This window comes from Micrasema longulum, unplaced genomic scaffold (genome assembly GCF_059751315.1).
Source record: "Micrasema longulum isolate JH-2025_06_02 unplaced genomic scaffold, ASM5975131v1 h1tg000331l, whole genome shotgun sequence".
NCBI classification, from domain to species: domain Eukaryota; kingdom Metazoa; phylum Arthropoda; class Insecta; order Trichoptera; family Brachycentridae; genus Micrasema; species Micrasema longulum.
In genome coordinates this window covers 85635-111130 of record NW_028277535.1, presented here as the reverse complement: position 1 = coordinate 111130, position 25496 = coordinate 85635, and the positions used below count along the sequence as shown (strand labels likewise).

The window sequence follows — 25496 nt, the reverse complement described above, 5'->3', positions numbered from 1 at the left end:
CTCAGCACTCAAACATCGACGGTAACGAGGTAGCAGATGAATTGCCAAAGCTGGGAGCTCAGACCCAATAGGCCCTGAGCCGTACTGTGGGTTGCCAAAATGCGCTTCTTGTTACGAGATTAGGTCATGGGCCAGGAAGCAGAGCATAATGCTCTGGCAAAAGGTACCTGGCCCAATAAAGCTCAGCCGAAATCAAGTGAGGGTTATCACTAGAGCCGTTACAGGGCACTGCAGATTTTAGAGACACCCTGCTATAATAAACCTTTACGAAACTTCTAGATGTTACACAGTGAGTAAAGTGGCCACTTAAACCAGCCAATGATAGGTCATAAGCCCTGTAAATGCCTAGACTTCCATATTCCCTTATTTAAGGTTTTCTCCATCCCTGTTGTAATTTGTTAATCTTAATGACTCCCGAGGGGTTGAAATCCAGTCTTTTGTCTACGAACATTTGGACAAACTCAAATATTGTAATGAAACCAACTGGTGCAAGAAGAAGTTTAAAAATTGAAAAATTGTTTTTTGACGTTGCCTAGTATGTGAAATAATTCAGTCAGATGAATCTCTTCACGGCAATAAGGGTTTCAGCTCTTTAACTTCACTAAAATCAACAAATGGAAGACTTGAAGAAATATGGATGTTCAAACATAGGCAAAATTGTGAATGTTACAGTGTGTAAAGTGGCCACTTAAACCAGCCAATGATATGCCCTGTAAATGCCTAGACTTCAATATTCCCTTATTTAAGGTATTCTCCATCGCTTTTGTAAATTGTTAATTCTAGATGTAGGTTCTGCAGTGCAGATAAGGAAACACTCACACACATCATATGAGAATGTGATGCTTTACATCATAAAAGAAGCCTTGTCTTCATGGACTGCTGGTTAAATCTGAGAATGTTAAGAAGCTCGCCCCTTACCTAATAGCCCGATACTTTAGGGATTTGGGTTTGAAAGGGGATATTTAGCAAAATAAGAACTCTCGCCTTTCACACAGTCGCCAGGCTCTTAATAGACCAGGGCTTGAAGGGCGAGAATAATTCACGGTGATCCGTCACAATAGATCTTTACATGTTGCAGTGACGTCAAGGGCTTGCATAGCACTGACCTTCACCTCTAATAATAAGAATTTAGTTAAGAGCAGGAGCCGAAAATAAATTGTTAATCGTATAATTACAACAGTTGAAAAAAAAAGTACATTTTCTTACTCAGAACCAATCGATTTCCACTCTATCGGAATAAGTTCAGCCTCTTTGAAGTTCTTTGGGTACTTAAATTGCTAAAAACATTTGAGACTTAATGCACCATTTTGTATTCAGTACGGCCGTAGTTAATAGCGTTGCTGCAGTGTGTAAGTTTAATTGGGACGTTATATGTTTCGCCGGGACGTCGGCGTCGGGACAGATGGTTTGATAACGGCGATAGTCCCGATATAAACAAAGGCGATGAAATTATTTAAACATATACTGTATGTTCCACGGAAAAAAATAAAAAATATATGCAACCCCTTTTCCAATATCTTGTAATATGTAAAAAAATATATAAAGCTATGTTATTATTTAATCTCCATATTTTTTGTAATTTTTTTATATTAATTACATAAATATTATATATCCGCCGATGGAGACCGATTATCAAACAACATTATAATTGGGTATTTTACAAATTAATAGATAAAACAGTAGTAGTTTATGATATTATGTAAGTACCTTGAAAATGTATAAATATTAATTACCTGAAATTATGTACTATTAATTAAAATTTGGCAAACGAGTTGCATAAATTTGCCGATAATTTATGTTTCATTAACGTTGAATTCTATTATTTTATTATTATATTACATCCTTGAAATGTAATGGGTTGGGATGCTCAGTTATTACAGAATATAAAAGGAAAACGTTCAGGGAGTGAGTTATTATTAATTACAATCAAACGGATATTGGAAAGAAACGAAGAAGGAGCAACAGAGGTCGGGACACTTAAATAGCTGTCTTACTTTTATATTGATTATCTGTCACTGGTTGATTGCAATCACTGCTCAACACAGAACGCACTGAGTACCACTTATTCTTCTCCACTCTTTTGAATCTTTCCAAATGTTTGTAGTCAAAAGACTTTATTTTTTGACCAAAGTTGATAATATAACCACTCTAACACAACTTGATTTCCATTTTTTATGAGTTCGCACCCCGGGAATAACAGTGGCACAACTAAAAAAACTGCAATATATTTATGGAAAAACAGTTATACACTTATTTGTGCTATCAGTCTTCTTCTTCCAAGTCGGTCCCTCAATGCTGAGGATCGTTATCACCATGAACACTTCTAATTAGTCTGTTCCACTCCAGTCTGTCCTCAGCCCGACGTACTGACTCATCAAATTTTAGCCCCGTAGCCACCTTTATTTGGTCAGTCCATCTATATGGGATTCTACCCCGGCTTCTCCTACCTTCAACTCGGCTAGACATTATTGCCTTTTCTAGATTGTCTGGCTCACATCCAGCAATATGTCCAAAGAAATACAGTATTCTTCTCAAACACACCACTGATAGACGAGTTGTAATATGGAGCTCTTCCAGTATCGATGCAGTCGTCCTTTTGGCGGTCCAAAGCACTCGCATCAGCCTTCTCCAACACCACATCTCGAATGAATCGATCCTTTTCCTGTCGTAGGCACTTATTGTCCACGTTTCAGCCCCATATAGGAAAACGGAGAATACCAGGACTTCCATCAACCGTTTTTTTGTCTTTATTGATATACCTCGATATCGCCAATCGAAACATCAATGACATAATAATCATTGTACCACGATTATTTCTTTAATTTGAGTAAAAAGTTCTAATAAAATATTAAAATTTTTGCTTTTAGGGCAACATAAATATTTTTAAGAATAATGCCATAAATTGTGTGGATGTAAAATATATTCAGAAACATCTCTGCAAACTTAACTGAAAAGCGACAATTTTCGACTTGTGCTATTATTATCGCCCAAGTGCTGGTTATTGACAACTCGTTGAAAATGGCCTCCGAATTAAAAATATTTGAGTAAATCAAAGAACGCAAAGTTTATTTAACTGTTAAAAATGTTTTCAATTAATACAAAAAACAGAACTTTATTATATGTTTACGTTTTTCTTTTTTATCTTCGTCTCTGTTAACACGCACATACGAATATATCATTTAATTTTTATCGAGGTTTTCCTGTAATTTGAATTATTTAATACCAAAAAAAACGTATGACTCGCTAAGAGGAATTTCTCTTTTGTGGCTCCAAGAGTGTTCAATGTTCTGGATGAACATATTAATTTCTCCAAAACGAAAGCTATTTACATAAAGAGTGTACAAGTCTAGATTTTGTATACGGAAAGAGACCATTGCAGGAGTTATATACTATTAAGCGTGTTGTCCAGATGCCCTCTCAAATATATGTATGTTTACGTAATAATTTTTAATTTGTATTTTTGATATTATTTAATTATGAACGTGCTTCCACTTTCCATTATAGTAAAGCCCAACTTAACACAGGGCCCTTGGCCTCATAGAGTTTGGGATGCGTTATTATTATATTTTTTTGGTATATGTATATATTTGTATGAATAAACAAATAAAAACATTTTACAAATATTTGGGTGAAATCCAGCACATATCTCTAAAGATTTATTTACTCAAAATATTATTAAATGAATCATTGTTATATTGCTATATCTGATATAACCAATATCTTTTAATTCATTCCGATCGTTATTTAGCTCTAGTTAAAATAATAGTAAAGGCGGTATTGCGCCGAACTTTCGGAATGTCAAAACAGGATACGAATTAATAAATACACAATACAACTCTTGCTTTTCAGAGAACGTGTTTCTGTGAATGCAGTAAATGCCACAATATTTTAAATCGTTAAAATAATATTAACTTAAACACACTTCCTCGTTCGAATACTGTTAGCACTGGTGCCGCGTTTAAAGATCCAAACCGCCATACTCAGTATTAAGTGTTTGCTAGAATAATATTATGTTCAGTTGCAACAATGCTAGTTTAATAATAAATAATAATTGGCATTCATTTAAGAAGGAAATAATATTTGAATAAGTTGCATGTCTGATGTGTTTTATATTGTTTATAAAGAGGAAAACAGCTTCCTTATTTATTGTTCAAAGAAAGATATAAAAGATAATCATATATGTTATTTTTATGCGATTTTTTAGTACGTTTTTTTTTCACGAGAAAATAATATTTAAGTGTAAGGTCAGTTAAATTAACGCTGAATAGCATTTGAAAAATAATATTTCATTTTTTCTAGACACTTTACTTTAGAAATATAAGCATACAAAATTGCTACTTAATACAATCCATATATTTACATTAAAGTTTCCCATTACGATTAACAAATTACAACAGGGATGGAGAATACCTTAAATAAGGGAATATGGAATTCTAGGCATTTACAGGTCATAAGCACTGTAAATGCCTAGACTTCCATATTCCTTTATTTAAGGTATTCTCCATCCCTGTTGTAATTTGTTAATCTTAACGACTCCCGAGGGGGTGAAATCCAGTTTTTTGTCTACGCACATTTGGACAAACTCAAATATTGTTTCCCATTACGTAAAAGAAAAAAACATTTCTTTTGTACATAATGCGGAGTGACGTCTTACAAAACTTTGAATATATTATTAAAAATTATTTATATTTTTAGGATAACATATAAATTTAAAAAAAAAATTGTGTTATAAATATAACTTTTAACTTCTTTCTTAAATATGTTGTATTTCTGACTGCACTTTTTATTTTCTTTGCTCATTTCATTAAAGAAAAGGAGATTAATGATGTCGTACTGTCGTTGTTTTTAATTTTGGAATTAAGATGTTACCACTCATTCTAGGTCGCGTACTTACGTTTTGTGACGTAGAAACACTACTATTTATTTTGTCTTTATGGATTTGAAGCGAACAATCATTTTCATTTAACGATTTAATATCATAAACTTTATGTTATTTTAATAATTGAACAGTGGGAAAAGTAAACGGTTTTCAAAAAAAAATTCATAATTATTTTGTATTTTTCAACCGGTATAATATGTGTTTTAAAAGCACCATCCAATTCAATTATTCCCTACTGTAATATAAATTGGGCCTATGCAAAGTAAATTGATTTTTCTTTGATAACAATTGAATTGAATACCATGTTTCGATTAAACTTAAGTCCAAAACCTTAATCTTAAATGGAAAAGAAGGATTGGAAATAGAGGCCTAACATATGAGAAAACCAAGTAATCAGATATTCGGCGTTATACTTTTATTGTTTTCAAGCTAATTTATTACGTATTTTCTAAATTCAATTAAGTAACAAATGGCGTACCTAATAATAAAATGTAATTGTGTATTTTTTTTCAGGGGGCGTAAGAGAAGACAGAATGAGGGGATGGTTCGACGCTTTCCGCAGCGATGGCGGACCCACCCTGTACAGCTTCAACAACCGCACCCCCGTCACGGGAGATGTGTCCCTCATCACGCTGTATGTTGTGTTCGCCACCTTGTATTTCGCCTTTCTCGTCATCTTCCCCGGGATGAGAAAAGAGGTAATTATCACACCTAAATATACAATCAAAATATTACATCAGATAGATAGTATTTAACGGAAGCAAATATGGAAGTCATTGCCTTATTTAAGTGGCCACTTTCCACATTGTAAAATTCATCATTCTGCCTGTATGAACTTGTCCTAAATGCTCTTTTTGATGCTTGGCAATCACGATAGGAATCTTCCCCTTCAGGGAGGGTTACCATTCTTTTTTTCCTTCAATCCGCTATTGCTTAAAATCTTTTTGGTTTATCCCCAGTTACAGGGCTACGCAGTTTTTATCGGGTCATGGTAAATTTAATGAAAAATTATTTGTTTTTAATATTGATGATTCCCCTTCGTGCTGCTGCGGATATCTTAATCAATCTTCTGAACACATTATGTTGTCTTGTCTCTTTCCTTCTCTTTACGATTGCTGAATGGAGCTTCTCGCTACTATTCATGGCCCTGTTATAGGTCCTGTCGAATTCACAGATCTCGTGGCTTCCAAAAAGAATTTCAAAGCTTTCAAAAAACTTATAAACATTTCGGCGAATTGATCATGTCCAATCAATTAAATCACAGTTAGTCGAGAATTCACCTTACTCATTTTTCAATCCAATGAAGTGCATTTTATATACTTCTGGATTATCTTCTTTCAGCACAAAGAGCTTAAGGCTACCAGATTACATAGAGCTCCTTTGGGCAGCTTTTTTCTTTCGGCAACGAGATTTTTTTTTGTGTATGTGGGCACCGCCAAGGAGACCTATGTCTTCAAATGCGGTGTGCCGTATGTGTTGAGCAAGCTGTAAACACATGTTAAATACATCTAGATATCCACTCGATTTACAACATTTCAAATTGGTTTTGCAGTTAACTATATTCTTATGAAATATTACATTTTAACGTATTATAACAACAGATTTAGATAACATTTTTGAACTTGGAATACAAAATCTTAAATATTTATAGGGACTTAAAATATATTTAATGTTTCAAAGAAATTTTTAACATATAAGTGTACAAAAAAAAGTACCATACATTTATTTGGTTTATATATAAAAATACACGTTTTAAAAAAATATCATGAAATAACTACAAATTAAGTTACTACCTTGATTGCTATACTACAAATCTGGTTATTTTGAAAAAAAAAACAAAGTACGTAAAAGTTATGTTATACCAGAATTATACATTATTAAATTTGATTACGGTTTTGTATACAAACCCCTTTTAATATCTATTGTAAAAATAGCGCCCCAGAAATACACTAGTATGTCTAAATGGTCCATTTTGCAGGAGAGCAAAAACCAACTTTCTTAAATTAATTAATGCTCTTATCTTAATGGATATTGACATTATAATGCTTGGTACTTTTTTGTGGTATTTGATTATTAGAATTTAAATATAAAAATACCACTCTAGCATAATAATTGCCGCAGTGTTATTCTTGATTTCTAAGAATACTGAATTTTGTGGCATATTTCAGTGAAAAAAAAATGTAAAGATAGGTGAGTGTTCTCCTATGAGAATTACAATTTGGTTCAACTGCATTAATAGCTCAAAACAGACAAATTTAGACTAGCGGCAGTGTACTTCTGGTAATGCGAAATGTCTCAAATAATTGATGAAAAATATTTTGTTCCAGAGATTCACAACATTTACAACAGTAAGCTTGAGTCTCTTCGTAGGAACTGTAATCCTTGGTAAGTTGCTTTTCTTTAGGTTGTTTTGATTAATTCAATCTAACACTGTTTTAAACTCTGTAATAGAGCTGAGTTTATTATAAAAATAATTCATGTTTATTTGTAATTATTTTATAACATAGTTCATAATATGAAAACATATTAGATAAAGACTGGATTTTCCCCAATGGGGGGAATTTGAGTAGGAAACCCCTTGATGATTTTCTGAATGTTTGAGTTTACTGTTGACCATATTGATGTGCCATATATATCTATATATATGCATTAAAAAAAAATATATGTGTCTGATTCTATATTTGTGGTGATGTGTCATGGTGATGGTTATGTGTCTGTGTCGACTAAATGCTATTCCCATCTCAGCACAAGATTTGTAGTCCCATAGAGTTGGAACTTATGACTCAAATAATGCACAATAAACTTATGTATGTAAATAAATAAATACACGAGTTATTTTAAAAACATGCCAAAAATTACAATATTTTGAGTTTGTGGACAAAATACTGGATTTCTCCCCTAGGGAGTCGGTAAGATTATCAAATTACAAAAGGGATGGAAAACATTTTTAAAAAAATATAGAATTCCAGGCATTTACACGGCTTATGATTTTCATTGGCTGGTTTAAATTGCCACTTTACACACTGTAAAAATTCCCAATTTTTCCTATTTTTCAACATCCATATTTCTTCAATTCTTCCATCTGTTGATGTTAGTAAAGTTGAAGAGCTGAAACTTTTGTTGTTGTGATGAGATTTATCTGATTGAATTATTTCACATCCTAGGCTATGCCTGAAAATAATGTTCCAATTTTCGAACTTCTTTAAAAATTATCTTTACTTCAAACTTCTTTACAAATTGGAAAATTGTTTTCTAGCGTTGCCTAATAAAACAGTAATATATTTGAACTCGGCATTATTATTGCATGTCTGTTATTTATATTGTATATTTATATCCATACAGCATTATTTATGAAAATATGTTTATTTATTATGTACTAGAAGATAATATTGAAATAATGTAAATGAATGCCTCAACACGGGTTATGCTCAGTGAGGTGTTTATATCGAAAAGAAAAATATAAAGTTATTTGTGAAATAAATAAATCAGATGAATCTCTTTACAACAATCAATGTTTCGGCTCTTGACTTCACTAAAATAAACAGATGGCAGAATTGAAGCAATAAAGATGCATGTGGTCACTTAAACCAGCCTGTGACAGGTCGTAAGCCTGAACTTCAATATTCCTTTTTTTATGTTCTCCATTCCTGTTGTAATTTTTTAATGTCAAAAATTATCAGGAACACCTACTGTATTTGTATTTTGAAATCTTATGCCTTAACTCCGTTCCGATCTGAGGTCCTTCAATATTGTACCAAGCGAACTGCAAAATGTAAAATGCATCTTCCTTGGTCACTTTTAACAAAACGCCTGAAGCAGTTTAATATATCCTTAGAACTCCAACCTCCTTTTATTTTTTCATTCAATTATCTATTTATTTCTTCTCTTTCCCGGATTTTTTTTTGTTCTCTTTCCAAAGTCATTACCCCATCTTACATTCCTCGTAATTGAACGTGTAAAACATAAACATTTTTATTTTTGAAGTGTATTTGTTCAAGCTTTATCTGCCTTTGACCAGTCGGTTTTTTGGCTGGCTGAAAGATGTTGTTTTTACCAATAAGTCCGCCAAATAACATATATTACTTTACTCGTGGATTTTAAATATGTTAATAATGTGCTGATGAATGTCGATAACTCAAATGTGACGGTTTTTTAAAATTTATTTTTTTATTTATCAAAAACATTCAAAAATTTAAATATAAATTATCAAGTCCTACTGAACTGCATAAAATGCAGTTTGTCAGCAGGTGCCTATTGTTAAGTTCTAATATATATACATAATCTTATCTTTGAAATTCTATAACATGTAAAAAGTCTTATTCCAATGTACATCGAAAATGAGAAAAAGAGAAAAATAAAAAAATGTCCAAATAAGAAAGAAAAACACAAGAGCAGATGTGATCACTGAGGGTTCTTGTGTATAGGGTTAAACTAAAACAGGTAGAGGAATTTGTGTATCAGGGAAGTATGTTTACTAGGTATGGAATGACTTAGAAAGATATGAAAAAGGGGGGTTAGTGCCGGGAACTAAGTGAACGGTGCACTTAAATCAACGTTGACAAATAAATGTTTGTCGCAGGAGGCAAAACTAGCAGTTCACAACGGAGTCCTGGTGCCAACCCTGATGTATTGGTGTAAAATATGGAATTGGGAAAATAAAGATGAAAGTATACTGAATGCTTTATAAATTTTTATTCTTTTTATTTTTCTATTATTATTTTGTATATTGTTTTGATTATTTTGCATATTTTTTTGATTAACTGTATATTGTTTTAATATGTAAATAAATATTTTTGATTTTTGATTTATATATCGAAGAGTCCCGACTTAACACCGAATTTTCTAACAAGTCGGGGCATAAAAAAAATATAATTGTGGCTATGTAAAATTGTGTATTTTGTGCATTAAATAAAAAAAAAAAAAAAAAAAAATGCTTTCGATGTGCGATCTTTCAGGCGAATGTGTGGTAAACTATGTACGATAGGTGCACGAATGTCAAGATCCGTACATTTCGGAAGTCTGAGATAAGCAATATCGGCATCATCGAGAAATGAGAATAATACGAATGTTAATGAATGCTGAAAACAAGGAAGACCGCAAAATACAGGATACTAACAAATGCAACAAATACTTGAAGATGGACCTGTCAAAAGTAGGAATAATCCGCGTGAGCGCATGAAAAGATGTATGAGTGTATAGGAAGCTGGGTATGTATGCAAAGCCATAGTGATATGGCGTTCTATCCATTCTGCCTACCCTTAACGTTGGAAAAAGCATGGTGGTTTGTATTTTTTTTTTAAATCACGGGCAATAGGAAAATATTACGTATTACGAATACCGATAAAAATATATGAAATAGATTTAGAATAATTAATTGTATTTTTGAAATCAATGTGGATATTATGGACAAATGTTTTCATTCACAAATGTAAAAAATAAATTTATAAAAATACGTTGGTAGAAAAACGCGACATGTTTAACCTTGTTGACGTCAAGATTCGTGATAATTTTCTAATGCAAATTTTAATGGCCAGGAATAAATAAAAATGAATCGTGACGTCCTAGAGGCGCGGCCAATGCAATGTATGTTTTTGCGGGAATTCAAAATTATCAATTAATTTATTTTTATATGCTACTAATAATTGGCTAAAAAAAATGTTTTTACAGGACAGTATTTCATAGACCTTTATTACTTTAAAAATGCAAAAAAAAAGTTAGCTTTTTTCAAAGCAGTAGGTAATCCGATTTTCAACTGTAAATCAACGTTAGTTAAATATCCACGAATAAAATGGAGAGCGTATTTGTCTCCTTTTACTTCTTCCTTTATTTAAGCCTTCTACCTAAAAGTTTATTCTATGAAAAATATGAAAATATATTGTTTTAATGTACATGTGTTCTTTTTATGAATTATGTTGCAATACTTCCCGCCTCGAGGCTCGAGACACCGTGATCTTGACTTAATGTGCGATCTACTTCGTTCCTATAGGAAGTGAACGTGTGAACACTCATTATACGGGCCGGGCGTTACGTCACGTGTGACGTCACACGTAGCCGCTACAGCGCGTCACGGCGCCCACCTAGCACTCGCGATAGACAGATTTATACATTTTATTGTTCTGAATAATTTGACTGATCTAAATCTTTGTTTCGGCTTTCAAATAAGGTTCGCATGCACCTACATAAATTTTAAATAACAGTTCCGTGTGTGAAATAGATCCTGACGTCTAAACAATTGCTTTCGACTAGATGTCGATCACGTTTGCCTACCTTGTCCTGTATTTATTTGATACCTCTTGCATGGTAGGCGAACTCGCTGATTACGAGGCAGATAAGGAAAAAAGACAAATAAATAAACAATAATACCTAACAATAAACATTTAATTTTACAGTCATCTTAGATGTGGATCATTTTATTAAGATAAAGGTAAAATGATCAGTCTTACGCTTTAGGTACAAGTCCAGGAGCTGAAATTGTTAATTGAATATTGTTGTGTAAAATCACACATTTAAATAAATATTTCATGCCAACTATTTTGGGAATCGGATTTATGACCTTTTTGCATGATAGTCAAACGCGCTGACCATTAAAACCACGAGACGGAAATAATAGTGAATTTTATTTAGATTAAAAGAAAAATTGGTCGGCGGAACAAAATTTTTGACACTTTTAATGCGTAGATAAACGTATCGAGGGGTTTTAGACTCGTCGGTATAAAATGATGTACTTACATCAAAACTTGGTGGTGGGGGTATCGGTACTATACCTTTGTAGTCGGTCGGGAGACTTTTATCTTCAACTATGACGTCATACTGAAGCTATGTCATTTTAGAGGGTAGATATGTGTACCGTGACGTACACTTCCCCTTGGTTCATATCGATACACCTACCCAAAACTTGAAGGTGGGGGGTTGGTGGTATATCTTTATAATCACTAGAGGGAATTTATCTTAAACTATACCGTCAAGGTGAAGGTATGACGTCTTTATCTTCCCATCATAATCGAGGCTCTGGATATTATAGAATTAAAAATATTTACAAAACTTTTGCCTGCTTTTCAGCGTCACGAAATTCGACTCAGACCAAACTGAAAGGTGAGAGACCTAATTGAAAAATTTGAAATTCACTTTCAAATATTGAATACCTGTCATTTAAATAACATATTTGACGTTATTGTTGTCTGGTCCAACAAAACAAATTAACAAAACCAAGTTGCAAAAACCTTAAATACGGAAGTCTGTAACAATAATAAGATTTGTTATTTTTTTTATAAATAAAATTATGTGGGAAGATTGTTACATCATCAGACAAAAACTTGCTAACAAAAGAATGTTATATCACGATTAAAATTATTCGACCTCAAACGTTAATAATAAACAGGAATAATTAAGTTTTGATATTGTAAATTTGCTGCCTCGTGATAAAGTTGTTAGCGCGTTTGACTACCATGCTTGAAAAAATGTATTCAAGCAAATCAATAGATTAATACATACCTAAAAATGAACGTAGTTATGCAGAAAGCAGCCAGCTATAGAAAAGCAAAACTGAGATAATAGCACTTTTATAAAAAGATTGAATAATCAAAACGCTGGCTAATGCAGTAAACTTCCGTCATCATCATCAAAGTACTTTCGAAACTACCTAAATTAGAGAGATGATCATTCAAATATGGTGGATAAGAGGACATGCTGGTATCGCAGGAAATGAGAGAGCGGATGAACGAGCAAGAGCCGCAACTTGTAAAAGAACGGCACCTTTTTTCTCAGAATTTCCCCTTAGCTTTGCTAAACGCTGTATAAAACAAAATACGCAGCAGCGTTGGTCATCGAAACACCCCAAATTTTTACCGGACACGGAGCTATGACAAGTTATCTATATAGATTTAAATTAAGGAATGATAACTATTGTCTATGTGATGATATTTCTTCACATAGTATCAAACATCTGTTATTTCAGTGCCCATTTTTCAGTTTACAACGCCATAATCTTGAAGCAGAATGCAGGAAAGATGGAATATCCTTAACAGATATCCACACTGTAGTTAAAAGTAATTATCCCGTGCCATTGTTCTTGAACTTTGCAACAATGGTAATTGGACTCATAAAGGTAATAAACCAAAATCAGTGATCGAATATCCCATTTCCAAGACTACTAAATACAGGGGTCCAAATATATGTATAAAAAAAATAAAAAAAGAATAATCAAATCTACACAATACATGGAATGTTTTTGAATTTGACAAATGATAAATTATGAATAAATCTTTTTTTTTAATCAAGAATATAATAATGTATTTGATCAGTTTTAATGATTTTTAAAGTACCTCAATTTTTTTGTGCTGTGGGTGTTTTGTGCAAATTAAGAAGTGCCGTTTTTGTGATCCTCACTATTTTCAGAAAGTGATTATTACAGTTGTTTTGTATGAAAGCATTTGAATGAGTAGGTGTTCTAGACGTCAGGCAATTGTACGCCAAGGCACTTCTCGTTCACACACATAAAAATGGTAGGAGGTTATATAATACAATCTATGAAATAAGATAAAAAAAGAGATAACTATTTGTACTACTTAAAATGACAACATCATTTGGTCAGAGGAGTCACGTGTACCTTGCTTCTAAAATTTACAACACTCTACCTATTGATTTAAAATTTAATACAAATAAACGGAAATTCAAATTCTTTGTTAAAAAATGGCTTCTGGATTTGGGTCTCGAAAACTGCCTTGAGATGGTCGCCCCACCAAAACAGTAGTCTATTTGAACTCGGAATTATTGTTGCATGTCTGCTATTTATGTTTTGTGTTTATATCAATAAAGTGTTATCTATTAAATTTTATTTATTTATTAAGTACTAGAACATAAAATAAAAATAATGTAAATGAATGCTTTGACACGGGTTATGCACAGGTGTTCACATAAAAATAAAAATAAATGTTTTATATGAAATAAAAAAAAATACTAATGTATTTAAAATGACTCTTTGCTTGACCGAAAGCATGTTTAGCACCGTCAACATGTGTTGAATCTTTGTATTCGAGTATCTCTCACATTTATATATTGTCCTTGTGCCTCTATTATGAGCCATTTGCATGATATTTATTTATTTTATTTATTTATTTATTTAATTTTAGAAAACGCCCAAGGGGCTTTTACAAAAAATATACAGGTAAGTACAAACATAGTAAGTAATAATTTTAAAAATAAACAACGCTTTTTGTTTACATGTAGAAACAATAAAAAGCATACTGCCATGCAAAATAAAAAGTGAAACTTTACATAGTAAAAAATGAAAATATATGGATAGAAGAAAAGTGATTGAATTAAAAAGCAAATTTTAAATAACTTGTAAAAAATTTGAACAAAAAAATAAAATATACATATACTTTAAGTATAAAAAAATGGTATTAACAAATAAATGTTAAAAACAAATAATAAAAATTAGTTTACATAAAGTATATATAAGATAATAATACAATATATGGTACACAAAAATATTTGATACATTAATTTCAGAAATCGATTGGATAATAATAATACACATCAAAAACAGATATAAAGCTGCATGAAAAAGAAAGTTTTATTACGACATTAATAATTAGTTTTAATCAGTGCATTTAAGAACGTTTTAAAATAAGTATGTCGTATTAAAAATGTCTATATCACAAGTAAATTTGTTGGCTAATGAATGTAAACGCGGAAAAATATTAATATAAGATTAAAATATTATCTTGATTTTCACTGCTGAGACTCAAATAACTGCCGAGATACGTAGGTATGTTTTTCGAAAACAATTGGTTTGATTTGAAATGCTTTTTCATCTTTCTGTGCCCTTATTAGTGCCCCCGAGGCTGACGATCACTTATTTATAACGATATGCTGAGAAATAATAATCTGAGCGCTTTTCTGTTGCCTTCTCTGATGGGTTTTCTGTAGAGGTCGGGTCGCCTTCCCTTAGCTGGGTGGGTCCCAGGAAGCGCCGGAAATTCGCCATTTCCCCTTCTATTATTTGCTATGGTCACTAGTCACATTTCCCGGGGTTTGGGGGGCCTAAAGAACTCTCTTAGACCCGAGTGAGTAAGACTTTTTGGTATCGCTGCTAACATAACGCAGTTTCGTGACACTTTATAGAAGTACCTTCCAGCGAGACGTACTTCATCACGACCATACCAACTATTATTATGTATTTTTATTTTAAAACCTTGGACCTGTGTGCTGAATCTAAATTTACTTAGGAGTTTTTTTTTGTTTTATTTGATTAAAATACTTACTTATTGGGTCCACTTGCCTTTCCAGTGTGCAGCGACAGATATCGCCTTGTAATAATATTCATTTAAACCATCACAATTTTACGAAATTAAAATACGCAAAACAATTACAGGATTCAAATAAGAATAATATGGACCAAATCATATAAATAGTTCACAAGGAGGCAAAGAAAATTAAAAAAAGGTATTAGGAAATACGAAAGGAAGATGGAATAGAAAAAGAAATAAAAGCAATTGGATAAAAAATATTTCACAGTAATAAAAAGTACAAATAAATCATTTACAAATTTTGCTTGCAAAATGTCTCTTATCGCAATTCACGGTTTTTGTAAGAATATGTAGGTGTTTCGTTTAAATATAAACGTCATCACATTTAAATTATTATTGTATAAGAAGCATACTCAATTGATATTATAATTCTTATTCGGATTTGATCGTTTTGCTCTCTGTTGCAACAAATTAAATTTGGTATATTTCAATTATAACTGATAGGAGCTTCATAACAGCACGTCTTTTAGAGCGCATGGACGGTTATTAATCTAGCCTTCATTTGCATTATGTTTTAATTTGACAATGGAGTTTAGTGTTTCAATGATATTGATATATTTTTTTAAAAATTCATTTTTAAAAACAAAAGTTAAATGATAACAAGTCTTGCAGCTACTGAGCGCATGGACTGTTGAAATTGTAGACTCCATTTACAAAATAAAGGTATTTTATGGTTAGTAACATTTACATATTAAAACAAGATTAGGATAATATCGTTGATGAAATCAATTGGGTTTGAGTAAAATGACATGATATATTCGAATTTTAAGACGTTAAATGACCTACAAATTATCGATAAAAAAGGATACTTGTTATTAAAATAATTTTTTTTATCGATTTAAAAACTTAATAAATAATCTAACGTGATTCTTTCACCTTTTTATTGTAACGGGGCCCCTTTCTTAACATAATAGGTAATAATTAAGAAGTAGATATCAAAAAAGGTATTGTCGTCGCCAGATAAGAAAGCTTACACTCACATAGTGACCGCCGTGTAATATATATATATATATATATATATATTTAAGCGTAGGCATTTTTATCCGGCGACGAATCTATTTTATTTCACCCTTGTCAATAGAAATGTTTAAACTCTTTTACTTGCACAAATAAAGTCAACGGATGACCAAATTAATAGAATTTTTTTAAACAATATTTTGAGTTTGTCTAAATTTTTGTAGACAAGGACTGGATTCAACTCCCTGGGGAGCTGTTTATATTAACTAATTACAACAGAGATGAAGAACATTTAAGAGAAGGTAATATAGAAGTCCAAGAATGGTGAATGTTACACAGTGTGTAAAGTGGCCACTTAAACCAGCTATTGACAGGTCATAAGCCCTGTAGATGCCTGGACTTCTATATTACCTTCGCTTAAATGTTCTTCATCTCTGTTGTAATATGGGAATATTTATATATAAACATTGGTAAAATAAACTATTTTAAAAGGATCAAGTTATAATTTGAACTATTGAAATGTAAGACCTTTTTAAAAATTTTAAATCTATCGATGTATGCGTTTTTTTTTTTTTTATACGCCTCCACTCGTTTGCGAGTGATTTTGGCTCTTAGAAACAAGAATAAGAAATTTAAAGAATATACGCTTCAGTGAACGACAAAAAAAAAACCCATACCCACGAAAAAATATAATATAATGTGAGGTAGTTTAAATCCGTATGAAAGAGTTATGTGACAATAAATGTATGCGTTTATCTTATACCGAGATGTTTTCCTTTTGGTAAAGTTCGTTATTAATTTTTCGTTCTTGGCGAAGACAAAAATATTTACACGATCGGACGAACAGAAAACCTGAAATAAAAATTTTTTCGTTATTATTCAAGCCGATTTAAATGAATATAAATACCTATCTGCCTAAATATTTAATGTAAATTTATTATGTTCCATAATATTTTTTAACGTACAATGTTTAAAAACATTGATAGTCGTGCTTCTAAAATATGTGAAAATTTAAAAGATTGATAAAATATAATTCTAATACTATAATCAATTCAGTGCCGTATCCACCTCTGTAGCTCAATCACACATAACTATCAACGTGCTTGAAAACATGATAAGCATTTGAGCGATCACAATGAACATGCTTAAGTTATCGCAGTCATAAGTCAACGCGTGTGTAATCTTTTTTTTATTTTATTTTTTTTCAAATTTTATTGATAAACCCTTACGGGTTACACACATTTAACAAAATGTTTTCACTTTTAAAATTCACATTCTACTGTTAATAATAATATTTTTAACATCTTTTGTAGAGGTGGTCTGAGTCTTTTGTTTAGTTTTGTCTGGTAGTTTATTGTATAATTTCAGTCCATGGTTTATAAGTCTCGATTGTCCTTTTCTCGTTTTAAAAGATTGTATATGATATTTTTCTGATATTCTCGTATTGTGTTCGTGTTTACTTCAATTTTTTTCAAAATTTAATTCTTCGTCTACAACTACATCAGTGGCTAATTTATGAATAAATTTTAAAGATTCTAGTTTAAAGAGTTCAGTTACGTTTAATTGTTTAGTTTGTTCAAAAAGTTCTTTAGTTGCTGTTAGATAGGGAAGGTCATATACTAACTTTAATATTTTATTTTGCTGTCTTTGTAGTCTGTTTATGTCATTTTGATATCCTGTTCCCCATATTAGTTGCATATAACATATTTTAGTTTTTACATATGCTTCATACATTTTTTTTTTTCCTTTATTGGAACAAAGTTTTTGATTTTAAAAAATAGACTCGATAAAGTTTCCACATTGCTAATTAAATTGTTGATATGAATTGTCCATGTCAATTGTCTGTCTATTGTTAGTCCTAAGTATTTAACATGTTGAATTTCAGTTTAGTTCAGTTCTTTAAGTCAACGCTCGTGTCGGTTTGTTTTTTGTTTTCTTCGTAAACAAACACAGTTCACTGGCAAAAATCGGCGTTTACTATAAAAAATAAAACAATATATTGCATTTGCAAAATAGTAAGGAATATCTAATACACAAAAGTGAACATTCAATTACAATTACTATGGCGACTGATTTTCTTGACATTTGGCTTGCCAACCGCCGCGCCGGCTAAATGCAATGAATGTCATGATAAATAATAAATAAATAAATAAATAACTGTTTTGGAATAATTTTCCTTATTTACACCGGTGAATATGAAATATGTGATTGCGCAGCAGGATTATACGTCGCGAAAGGTAAATATTTTAACATTTCTTATTAGGTGTTCACGGATGTTGCATTGTGATCGCGAATACGATAAATAACCATGGTAAGAAATTGTTATTGCGTCACTTATTAGTACGTCTATAATTATTTGTGTTTGAACTACTGGGTGTGGATCATGATATGATAACACTTTTAAAAAAAAAAGTATTTTTAAACATTGAATTGCTATGATATTTTTTTAACTTTCAGTCGGTATACAAATTTTATCTGTACTAATTCCTATTTGTAAAAAAAAGTTTATTTATTTTATGTATTTTTTTTTTAGTTACATTGAGAACATTACAGAGGGTCCAATTCATTATCAATACATTTAAAAATAAACACATCAGATTAATTAAATAGAAAAGAGAAAAAAAGTCATGTAAAATGTAGATACATTTTACAATTTGGAAATTGCCTTCCTAAGGGAAATCCCACTGTCATGAAATATATCGACATCCGAGGTGATACGATTGAATAACACGATTCCTCTACCTACCGGCATAGCCACTAGCAGGTTGGTTCTGCATCGTGGTTGGTAGAACAACCTGTGGTGTCTTTGTCGAAGATAATTATCAGGGACAAATAGAGCGAATTCATTCAGAATATCGGAATTATGTATGCAACCACCAATGAGTTGAAGTGAACACCCAAATGAATATTCCTTCTCCCGAACAATGACAATGATGCCCAGCATTCCTAGTAGGAAGTCAGCCGGGAAAAGCCACGGGTAATATCCATGTCACAAAGTCCCCCGGCATGGGTTATCCCAGTGACGAAACATTATTTTTATGTTTAATATCGAAAGAAGTCAGCTAGGTGAGTTTCTAAGAAGAATTTAATGCTGCCTTCAATTTTTAATATTCGGTGTCTATTTTTCATTCATTTCATTTAAACTTAATTTTTATATCAGTAATTTTCTTCACTTATTTTTTAAGTTTTTTTTATTTATTTGAACAGTAAGTTCCTAATTTCCTCAAAAAGATTTATTCAATTACTTTTGTGTCACAAATTATATTTTATTTACTTTTTTTTCATTTCATTGTTTTAATTTTTTTTACTTGTACCTTAAAATTTTTAGTATTTTATTTTTGCTATTCCTTTATTTTTATTACCGTGTATAACTATAATTGTTATTATTGAACAGACTTCATGAACTCGGCAATAGTTATTACTACGTATCGGATATATTTAGTGAAGGGTATTGTTCCTATGGAACAAACCTTTTGAACTTTTTCAAAGATATACATTTTTTGTTGACTTTGCCCAGCTGTATGAAACAGTACTTACGATTTTCTTGTTAAATTACTTCAAAAAAATATTTTTATTTAATTTGTTTTTTACATTTTTCCTTAAATTGTTTAAACTTTCTATTGAATATGTTGTATAATTTTTAGGTTTAAATTTTTTTATAAAACTTGGGTATAAGGAAATTTATGTTTTTTTTTTAAATACTTAGCCAAATATGTTAGTATTATATTTTTTTATAAAAGGCAGATTTGGCGTTTATGTCAATGAAATATTATAGTGTATATATATTATTAACTAGCTGACCCGACGGACGTTGTCCTGCCCGAACGTTGGCTTACCTTGGAAAAAGACTTTTCATTTATAAGTAGGTACCTAGGTACTTGTTTGTGATTAAATTCCAAAACTAAAATTTGTTAATATTCAAATAGAAAATTTAAGTAGGTAATTCTTTATGGTTAAATTCCAAAGCTTAAAATAAATATTTTTTTTAAATATGGCATTCTTTTTGCAAACGTCAAATTCCGGTTCACCAACGGAGGGGTGGACTAAGAGTGTACTTATATGTAGGAATACGATTTTTTTAAATGTATTGAATTTAATATTATTTTAGTATCACCAAAAATCCAGTATAAAGAAACAAATGGGTAGAAATTATAAAGAATTTAAGAAAAGAATCTGATTGAGATCCACAAAAAACAAATGCTGTAGGTCAACATTCAAAATTAACTTTTTGTATTAACAAAAAAACAACATCTTTCCGTTTTTTTGTAAATGCATTTTCCTCAAACGCAACCCTCGTAGATCGATGAATAAAACATTCATGCTCCTTACTTCTTTTTTACATATTAGATTGAAGATTTTAATTTCTACAAACACGTACAGCGCAAAGATCTATATTTCTCTGAAAACCTCACGTAAATCGGTTAAGCCGTTTAGAAGGAGTACGGTGACATCACACGTACAGAGGAAATATATACATATATAAAGATGTAGCTTTAGAACGAGTATTTTTGTATCTAGTAAAGATGCCAAGACTATTTTCTTGCAATTCAATTCAATGTCAAATACATATTTTGTTTTATTTTGTATTGCATATTTTATGAAAAGTGAAAATGTATAATTCAAAAATAAATATCATTAAATGTTTCAAATGATACGCTGTGAATGGCTACTAGAACCCTGTGCACTATTGGGTGCGTTAAGGAAGAATGATGACGATAAAAGAACACATGACCTAGAGAGTGTATGGCCATCGACAACGCCTAATAACCAACAACAAAGGTGACAGTTGCCGGCTAAGGATCGGATTGATCCTAATGCTCGTCACGCTTCCAATTATCATTGGGTGCTTAATCACGACTGTTGGAGACGCAGGCGCATCGAACGGTTATGGGATCTTGATTTCAAGAATCAGTTCGTATTCTGTATACATTAACTCACTGCATAAATATTAGTACCTTCGTTTAAGAATAATAAGTTAAATATAGAATAATAAGAAATTTCTGCTTCGATAGAAACTTACTTAGCAATGCACGTAGTTACAAAACAATAAATGTACTAAATGAAACTATTATAAGTAAAGTGAACCAAATTAAAAAATGGTCAAACTTTCGTATTCAAAGTTTTAACTCTAAGAGCTTTATGCCCATTCCAAAAAAAAATTGTTTTAATACTTTTAATAAAACATGAATTAAATATGTGTTTAACTTAAATTAACGTATTACAACAGAGGTAAAGAACATTTAAGAGAAGATAATATAGAAGTCCAGGTATCTACAGGGCTTATGACCTATCAATGGCTGGTTTAAGTCGCTACTTTACACACTGTGTTGTTGTGAATGTTTTCACCATTCTGTTGATGATCTGATGTGTTGATGTTTATGAAGAAAAAGAGCTGAAACCTATATTTATGCGGGTGAGATTCATCTAATTGAATTATTTCACCTACATACATTATTAAACCAGCCATTTACAGGTCATAAGCCTTGTAAATGCCTGGACTTATATATTACCTTTTCTGTAATGTTCTTCATCTCTGTTGTAATATGTTAATATAAACAGCTCCCCAGGGAGTTGAATCCAGTCCGTGTTTAATTGTTATAAACATTGAGTTAAGTCGCTAAGGTGTGGACATGCTATAAACAAAGATTAACAAATTACAACAGTGATGGAGAATACCTTAAATAAAGGAATATGGAAGTCAAGGCATTTACAGGGCTTATGACCTGTCATTGGCTGGTTTAAGTGGCCACTTTACACACTGTGTAACATTCATCATTTTGCCTATGTTTGAACATCCATATTTCTTCAATTCTTCCATTTGTTGATTTTAGTAAAGTTAAAGAGCTGAAACCTTTATTGTTGTGAAGAGATTAATCTGACTGAATTATTTCACCTACTAGGCAACGCCTGAAAACATTTTTTCAATTTTTTAAACTTCTTCTTGGACCAGTTGGTTTCATTACAATATTTGAGTTAGTCCAAATGTTCGCATACAAAAGACTGGATTTCACCCCCTCGGGGATCATTAAGATTAACAAATTACAACAGGGATGGAGAATACCTTAAATAAGGGAATATGGAAGTCAAGGCATTTACAGGGCTTATGACCTGTCATTGGCTGGTTTAAGCCTTGAAGCCCTGTAAAAGGTCATAAGCCTTTAAATGACTTGACTTCCATATTCCCTTATTTAAGGTATTCTCCATCCCTGTTGTAATTTGTTAATCTTAATGACCCCCGAGGGGGTGAAATCCAGTCATTTGTCTACGAACATTTGGACAAACTCAAATATTGCTATAAACAAAGAGTGAGAAGAAAGATAATTCATTTTAAGCATTGTTTTATACACGCGGCCTCCGTGGTGTAGTGGTCAAGACGCTTGACTCACGCACGGAAGGTTCCGGGTTCGATTCCCGGTGAGAACACAAAAATGAAAATGTGATTTTTCTCAAGTCTGGGTGCTCTGTGATGTAATTCACCACTGTAATTAGGCCTCCTGGCCTGTTGTGGTGCAAAATAAAAAATTTGTAAAAAAAATACACGTTATTTCATTCAATGCTTTGTTCTTACCAAAATATATTTAAACGCCACAAACTCTCAAGATTTTATAACTGTGCTTCTGTTAAAACTGTTCAAAAGTTCGTTTATTTGTGAAGATCAAGTGCCAAAATTTAACTATTTATAATAAAACATTTTTTTGTATGAGACAGTGATCTACGTTCATTTAAAAATACAAATGAAACTTTTTTTCCTGTATTACTTAAAATTACTTAAATATCAAAAGTAATACACAAGTTTATCTGACATCTTAACCAAAGTGAAATAATAACAATCAGAAATTTTGAGCGGAAAACATGCGTCTAATAATACCAAACAAAATTGACCAGAAGCGGATAGATCCCTCGGTACCTACACCACGCACACAGATGCGCATTTACTATCATCTCCCATGGAACAGCCAAATGTGAACCAAATGTTTTTACAGTTATGTACCAGGAAAAGGACAAAAGACCTTGTAAATTTTATACCTAAAACAGGAACCCTTCGAGTTCGGTATCGTCCATCATCTTGTTAACCTTAATAATAAGTTGAGGAATGCTATCTTTGTTTAGTTTTGCTATCGGTTACTTTTTGTGCTGTTACATGTTCACTAAATTGCCATACTTACCAGTTAAAGAACTCAGCATAGGCTCGATGTATTATTATTGTGTTATTTTTTATTGTAAGCTTTTAAAATCAATCTTATGTTGCTGAAATACCACTCGTCGGTGCGCTTTGTAGCTGCAAGACTTTTTATGATGATAGCTATCATATGTAAATCATATTCTGTAAATGTTATACAACAACAACAACAAGAACAAACTATCACGCCGTTTCCCCTTAAGGGTAGGCAGAGAGGATAGAACGCCACATCACTGTATCTTTGCCTACATATCTCGCTTCTTCTACATTCATTCATCTTCTCATGCACGCGCGCCGATTATTCCGACTTTTGACATGTCCATTTTGAATTATTTGTTGGATTTGGTCATGCCATGTCTTTTTCGGTCTTCCTCTATTTCTGCATCCGTCAAAATTCGCATTGTAAATATTCTTAGCCGTTCTTTCGCTGTCCGTTCGCTCTACATGTCCAAACTAGCGCAGAGCTCCTTTCTTAATTTTGTCGATAATGCTTGTCTTAGCCTTACATAAGATACGGATCTCAACATTTGTGCATCTATCGTACATAGTTTTACCACACATTTGCCTGAGAGATCGCATTTCGACAGCATTCAGCCTACTTTCATCCCTGTTTTTCTTGTGAATCTGGCTTGGACACGTGCTGCGCATACCTCAGGAAAGCCTTAACCTAAGTTGCCTCTTCTTTAAACCTGCGGGCTCGCGCCATGCTGGAAGGCCGTCGATGACGATCTTTCGGCTTTATTCGGCGGAACTAAGGATCGCTGGATTGACGTAGGAGTAGGCAAGAGTGCTAACTGGCGATAGGGTGTCCTGAAGGCAACTCGTGATGTTCACATGCTCCACTTAGGAGCGGATGTGGAAAAGAAGAAGAAGAAGAAGATAGACCAGATCTCTCAGAAGAAATTATAATTTATTTTGTTGACTCGGCTTTAAATTTTTTTTTTATAAATATCAATAAAACATATAGTACATAATTTACTACCAGGAGTTATTTAAAAAATACTAATTTGAGATCGTACATATAAAGAAAACATTTTTGTGAAAATACATAATATCATACATATGTAGTTAAGACATCCGAAATAGTAAGAAAAACATAAAACACAGTATTTTACACCATTTATATAAATTACATTAATAACTATCACTATCAAAAAGATTTAAGTCATATTTTTTACTAAGTGTCATTAAATATTTGGATGTAACCACTTACGACTTTTTTAGCAGAAACCGGTAGACGAAGAAAAGTCGGTAAGTGGTTATATACAAATATTTAATAACATTTAGTTAAATGTTTGACCACAAAGTTAATGCTTTAAATATTAATAATATTTTTCCGTTTCGACACTTTTGGATTTACTATTCGACATTTCGTGTTTTAGCTCATCGGGCATTTTATGAAATTCGAAATGGCCAATATTTTCGAGATACCATTTAGTGGTATTTTATTTCAATTGTAGCTGGATATTATAAAAAAAAATATTAATAAATATAAGTCCGTAAACAAATAAATATATATTACTGTTTTACAAACATAAGAAGTTTTTTAAAACCAGGTTTTCTGCAAAAAAATAAAATATTCACAAATTATATTATAATTGGTTTGAATTTTTTGTTGCTTCTGATAAAACCATTTTCTGTAATCAAATTGAAAAAAAAAACTACTATAAAACAATAACTCAGAAGGTTTCTTTATATTACTATGCAATGTCATCGTAACATGCGGCTTATTGCACAATTCATGCAGTTTAATGCATTAAAGTTCTAAAGATTTTTCTCTGCAGTCGCTCCTCGTTTGTTCTGCCGCTATCTTCCGATGAATCTGCATATCTGGTACCTGCTACAATCGGTGACATAGTATTCGAATGAAGAATCACACTGATTATAGATTATGCCCACTGTCCTTGGCTGGAAGGTCGCAGCTGTACCTGCATATTATACATCTATCTAATTTGATCAGTCTCGTGCTAAGGTGCCATTGTTATGCAACAGGTTATAAAACACGATAGTAAATTGGAAGCGTATTGCTATTTTATTGTTCGTTTTTTGCTGAAGAAAATTTAATGGATTATTTATGTAACTCGTAAGTGGAAAATTGCAATCAAAATGGCGTCACTTCACTTATACGTTTAATTTAAGTCAGAAATTGACACATTTTTCAATTTATTTA

At 31.9% G+C, this 25496-nt stretch overlaps 1 protein-coding gene across 2 annotated transcripts in view; it reads left to right on the top strand.

Moving 5' to 3' along the window:
* The window catches only part of mol (dual oxidase maturation factor 1 mol), a 273695-nt gene that overhangs the window by 202029 nt on the left and 46170 nt on the right, over positions 1-25496 (top strand). For both annotated transcript variants that reach the window (XM_088225100.1, XM_088225099.1), the window contains 2 exons: positions 5393-5577; positions 7207-7264. In XM_088225100.1, the coding sequence (XP_088081226.1) occupies positions 5413-5577; positions 7207-7264 (223 nt within the window). In that variant the 5' untranslated portion in view covers positions 5393-5412. The remainder of the gene's footprint in view (positions 1-5392; positions 5578-7206; positions 7265-25496) is intronic.